Source organism: Bombus terrestris, chromosome 1 (genome assembly GCF_910591885.1).
Source record: "Bombus terrestris chromosome 1, iyBomTerr1.2, whole genome shotgun sequence".
Lineage (NCBI taxonomy): Eukaryota > Metazoa > Arthropoda > Insecta > Hymenoptera > Apidae > Bombus > Bombus terrestris.
In genome coordinates, this window is record NC_063269.1 from 15,555,810 (window position 1) to 15,562,281 (window position 6,472).

General features: G+C 40.5%; 1 protein-coding gene across 1 annotated transcript; it reads left to right on the top strand.

The window, feature by feature from the left end:
* The first annotated feature begins 635 nt into the window (after nt 1-635).
* Nucleotides 636-6,249, top strand: LOC100649797 (homeobox protein engrailed-1a). The gene is made up of 2 exons (XM_003393429.4): nt 636-1,979; nt 4,945-6,249. Exons 1-2 carry the CDS (start codon nt 1,280-1,282, stop codon nt 5,298-5,300), a joined length of 1,056 nt encoding a protein of 351 aa, XP_003393477.2. The 5' UTR covers nt 636-1,279; the 3' UTR covers nt 5,301-6,249.
* Nucleotides 6,250-6,472: the final 223 nt, after the last annotated feature.

The following is a 6,472-nucleotide window of genomic DNA, read 5'->3' on the forward strand; positions in this document are numbered from 1 at the left end:
AGATCTTGCCTGAGGATGAGGGGTGGGGGAACGAAACGGGGCGGGGAGAAGCTGGCACTCTTACTGGCATTCGCAGTGGCGCGGATATCTTTGTTTTTTGGAGCAACATTGCCAAATTACTTGGAAACATTACGAATATTGTACACCGTTCGCGAATTGCAATTAACACGTGTATGCTAACGTGTACACGTCCTGTAATTACAGTTCTTTGTTTCTCGTATTAAAAAAACGTATTGAAAAGAAGGTAAAGCCTGGTACATACTATCTTAAGTAACGATGCTTTTACTTTGTATAATTCCTTCCGAAAATGGACGAGTATTTCATCGACGTAGAAGGAAAGTCGTGCCTCGGAAGAACTTGACAACATATTTTTCCCAAAGTAGCTATACGTAGAAGAGAAGGAAAAAAACGGTTATAAGTAAGACAAAAATCTGGTCGCCGTTGAAACGAGACTGGAACGATGCAGTGGCATCGATCGTAGTGAACTCCGGCTCCCTACTCTCCGTACCACTGCTGGTGGAGGGGGGCGAGCAAACGGAGGGGAGTAGGGTAGACCTTACGCCAGTGGGCGGAGCTTGTGACTGAAGAGTTAATAGAGATACAATCGAGGGTGTCTAGTGCACTGCACTCCAGACTGGGGCGTAGGAGGAGTGAAGGGACGAGGGGGTCGGAGGGGAAAGCGGTAAGTAGGGACCACAGGTCCCCTAGTTTAGACATCACTGAGCGACGGATGGACAGCCAGTCAGACCCGTCACAGCACTCGCTCGAGTCCTCGGAAACCTCGAGAAAAGCCAATACTAAGGAGACTCGCAGCTCTTGGAGCTGATCCAGAGTCGAACCTTTCATCTCGCTTCGGACAACAGCAACGTTCGACGCGACAATGTTCGCGGCTAGATGAGCCTGTCACGTGAGCGCGCAATACCACGCAACATCCGCCGATCAATATTACGCAATACGCGGCAACAAAAGTTTTAAGACGTTGTAAGCGGCACGAACGGCCGAATGTGATCAATGAATGATCAGTGAAGAAAGTACAGTGACGCGTGCGGTGATCCTAAGGGAAACTTTAACGAGCGAGATATGAAACAGTGAGTCAGTGTCTTAAACCAGTGAACTTTGAACTCTGACAGACTAGATACGCGACAAGTGTGGCTCTGTGCACTTTCACAAATATGACGACAGAGGGTTAGCGTTACGGTTGAAATTTCACCGTTCAACCGTCACGTCTGACATTTACATTTGAATCGTATACGTGACAGACGATTCGGAAGATCGAAAGATGAGCGTAGCTCTCGTGACAATGGATTCCGCGTACGGTCTTCGACTGGGAATTGGCAGCCATCATCATCATCATCATCATCATCATCATCACCATCATCGAGTGCGTTCACCCGAAAGTCACGTGGTTTCTCGCCAGGATCAGCAACCAGATCACAAAGACGACATCGAGGCACCGTTGACATTCAGCGTGGTAAACATTCTGAGACCAGATTTTGGACGAGAGGCGATTCTCAACACGAAAGCACCAAAACAAGCCACTTTGGCGCCCGGTCACTCGACGACGATTCCAGTTCCGATACCTCGTCACAGTCCTCTTTCTTTGCCACGTGATCTGACTCTATCGTCCAATCGATTGTCGCCCACGAGGCCTCAGCCTGGCAATTTTTCCGTGCACAGAGAAAGGGATCTGTTTTCTTCTCACTGTGGGCTGACGTCACCTCTTCAGAGGAACACCGGTCTCAGCAGAAGCGGAAGTCTCGAAAGCCTAGCGAGTAGTAGAAGTTCCGTCACCGGAAGTTCCGTAACTGGAGCACCTTCCCTGGGTTCCACGTCCTCTACCATCGGCAGCGACTCCTTAAGTGGAGACAGCAGTGCCGGAAATGCGAACAGCACCACCACCAACCAAACTGGACTCAACGGACAGAGTCCTTGGCCTGCGTGGGTTTATTGTACCAGATACTCGGACAGACCTTCATCCGGTAGGTTTGTCAGTTATTTCGAATCTGAATTTTTTGAAAACAAACTTTCATATTCACACAAATACATAAGCATTGTAAAGATATTTTTCATAACAATTTCATTGAAATATAAAATGTAACAACGTTGATTTCACACGAATGGCCCTCCAAAACGAAATTTACAATTCGAATAACTTCTAAGAATTTATAAGATCGTACGTAAATAACTTTTGTACGTTCGTTCAGTTTTTCGATTTTATCAGCAACGATAATATTTAATAATACTGCTAACGATAAAAGATTTTACCATTGATCACATCGATTCAAGTATGAGAACAATTAATAGGTGACTCTAATATACGCGAGACGCAAAACTGATAGATGACAGGGTGATCCCACTGGGATTAATACGCAAGATTAATCAAGATCCCACGACCCAATCTGTATCGAGAGAGATATATCTCAGTTAATCGTGGGTATCACGGAAGCGGAGGAACGCAACTAGCCAGCCATAGCTCGCCACTCTGGTACCACTATTTCTCTGTGTATCGGCTTAATCAATTTACGTTCGGTGACCGTTACATCTGCAAACCAGTTTCTATGTAAATGAACGCGCGTTTCCCGGCACGTTGTGGAAAACGCTACATAAAGTTCCCTAATTACAGTCTCCTCCGGTGTAACGCGATCGGACTCTATAAAGAAATACTAGTTTAGACCTAGTCTTAGAAGGAACCGATCGGTACCGAACTACCGGACTGCATACTTTATGTATAATTGCAGTTTCAGCTCAGGGTGAACGTACCGCTTTGAATACACCACCTGTGTCAGTTCACAGAACTCTTGGTTCTTCTGAACTTATAACCGCGATCTACCATCTGCGACCATCGTGTCCCAGATATGCGACTTCTATCTAGTGAACAGGGTGGTCCGCGACCCTACCACCCGATAATCGCGGTTACTAATTACCGTAAATCGTGATCGATGTTCCGTTTCTTGATACCGGCTGGTTCTGCGGTTAATTAAATGGTGTTCGACGCTAAAGAGTGATCGATGGCCGATGGTAGATTTTAATCGAGCTACTTTAGCTGGTGTTTATCGTTGCATGCATGTAACTTCGAATTCGAGTGATATTAGTTGAGATACTTTGAGGAAATCGACGGAAGCATAATATGTTAAACTTGGAAGACTAGTTGGCTCGGCAATTTTTTTATTTCTCCCTGCTTGACGGTTTCAATGGGATGAAACAAAATATTAACACGAGAACACGTGTTCACTTGTTAACATTCGTACGTTTTTCGGTCAAACAGTTGGTTTATTTGGGAATTTTATCGGAACGATGTTTGATGTTAATACGCAGCAACGAGTTAACTCGTTACTTGGTCCACAAAACTTTTCAGCAGAACAATTTCTAGTAAATGTTAACATGGTAAGATGAATTAACTCGGATTCTCAGTTTTTTGAATATGTCCAATAATCTTTTTATTTAGAAATTCTATCGAAAAGATGGTAGACTTTAATGTAGGAAAATGAGTTAACTCGTAGCTTGAATTTTTAATTTCTTGAATATAGGTAACAATTTGCTTTTATTTACGAATTTTAGATACATTTTTTAGACGTTATTTCGTTGGCTACTGTTAAAAATAAATAGTATTTAACACTAAAATTATCACACAGGTCAAATCGACTGGTTTTACAATTTTATTAAAAGAACAATATAATGAATATTATTTTGTTTTTTGTGTATTCAAACTGAAAATAATTTTGTATCAAGGCTACTTATACCAATACCAATCAAAACGACTGGTCCTTGTCAAAGTGTAAAAGGATCCTACAATATCTTTATCGAATCTCAATTAACCAGTTTCCTCGTTTTCTACAACTTTCCACACATTTTTTAAATTTTTACCGCGTATCATTCGATATGATGATGTCAGTTATCAGGAAAATTCCCGATCGATCGTTAGATCGCTAGATGTTAACACTAGAAATATCACAACAGTCAAAATGACTAATCCTACAATTTTATAATTATGTCAACCCTCGTTTAAGGATTATGGTCCCTGATGAATTAATAATACCAAAAATGTACTACATAATATGGAATTCCTTCTGAAAGATAGTAATAAATCAATAAATATAAAAATATTCTATTTTACGTATTTTTTAAAGACCAGTCATTTTCATTAGTTTTGGTAGAAATAGTTTCGTATTAACTATCGGTAGTTCTAACGTTAAGAGCGTAAGGTTCGACACTGATTTGACTGAAATTGATTTGTCTTTATTAACTTTCAACTTTGCGATTGTAGAAATCTTTGATTAACGAATGAGTTGAAAAAGGTTAGTCAACATGTTAGTGCTAAAATTTTGAAGGCAATTCATTAGAGACTTTGCTGGATAACTTTGAAAACACGTATTTCTGTTCCTTTAAAGAAATCTAAATGCTTAAATGATTTGTTTTACTAGGAATTTTAGTTCACTCTCCTGTTAATGTAGTATTTATTGATAAGTTGCCTTATGAATATTCAATAGCTGTCAGCAGTGCTTCCAATAATTCTTCTAAACGTTCCAAAAACACGATAGCGGGTTAGATCGTTAGATTAATTTACACGTGACATGAAATTATAATCTCCGATCTAAAAGTCTAACAAGAATTTATTCTCTCCTGCTTTATTACTCTCTACGTATCTGTCCAACGGAAGACAAATCAAAATTCTCAAGCGAATCACCGATTTCTTCGACGTGCGAGCTTCTGATAATCAACGCGATTGCGTCGCTTATTGAAATACGATTTACCGTGTAACTCGAGCGAGTTTGGCGTCGGAAATTCCATTATATGATAATACGAGTGAGTTTATTTACAGCTGAATAAAAATTTGAAACAAAACATTAACGTTCGTATGGTTTACGTATAGCTTAATGAAAATTCAAAACAATCATGCTATCGAATGGAATTAAAATTAACGAGCAATTAACCGTATCGTTTCAGGGCCACGAACAAGGAGAGTGAAACGATCGCAAAACAACGGAAAGAGCGGGTCGCCGGAAGAGAAAAGACCACGGACCGCATTCAGCGCGGAGCAACTGGCTAGGCTGAAGAGGGAATTCACGGAAAATCGATACCTAACCGAGAGAAGGCGGCAGCAGCTCTCTCGAGATCTGGGCTTAAACGAGGCGCAGATCAAGATCTGGTTCCAGAACAAAAGGGCAAAAATCAAGAAGGCCAGCGGCCAGAAAAATCCGCTAGCTCTTCAATTGATGGCCCAAGGTCTGTACAATCATTCGACGGTGCCCGTTGACGAGGACGGCGAGGAAATCGTGACTGGAAGCAATCATTCGCACTAATGACGAGTAACGTGTCGTCAAAAAGGTTGTTGTTGTACCCGTGAGAAATTTCCCTTGTACGATAACCGAACAATCTGCTCGCCACTTTACACCAACGTTCTAACCCGACGGAAGTAGTTAAAAATGTTTGGAGAGGACGATTCGAAAACGATTGCGTGTTCTAAAGTCGTCGAATTTCTTACGGAAGAGTTTGACTGAAATGGAGGTAGGAAACACGTGTTTCAAGATATTTTAAACGGTCCACGACAATATTTATCGTCGGTCAGAGCGATAGAATCCTGATCTACTTCTATATAGCTACATTAAGCGATTACCAAATAATTTTCTACTCTAGTTTAGACGTAGCTGCAGCAATGAATCTTAAAACGGTGAAATCTTGAGCGATTTATATACCAGAAAGACAGACAAAGAGGGAGAAAGAGAGAGAGAGAAAAGTGGAGCAAGATCGGCGTTCGTTTTTCGTATGATCGTATGGCCGCAGACTGAATCTTTATATTTATCGACTATATGTACGTATATCGGCATAGATACGATTCTAGTACACTGACTTCGGTACGATCCTTATCGATTAGACGCTTAAATTATTTATTTGCCTTGTACATAATTGTAAATACAAGTGATCGTAATGTGTATATGTATGATACGAGATAATCCTTAATTGCCGCGCGAAGATTATATTATTGTATATGTGCGGAGCTGCACACGGTCGCGTGAATACAGAAACGATCTCACACTGTATATTCCTAATTATCGTACGAGTCTACATAGGATCTATATAGATCTTTCCCTAAATATACTTATATCTCATGTTCGTGTAGACAGACTTGAAAAGTATGCGTATATGGTAGATATATACCGGTGTCTCACAATATGTGGTCGATATAATCTATGTAACCCGCTTACATGTTGCCACCGATTAAATCGAATTAAATAGATATATGTATATATATATGCGAGCTGTTTCTACATTATTCTCCTGTCCTTGGGTATCTTGCACGATTTCAGATTTACTTTATAACTTCAAACGATCGACAGAGAAATCCGAGATATTATTTTCCATCGTAATCTGTTTTTAATAATGACGAAAAATTTCTCTTCCAATATTGGGAATAATTAATTAAATAAATATTCACCTCTACTAACGAAATGTGAATTTAAATATAGTTTGCCAC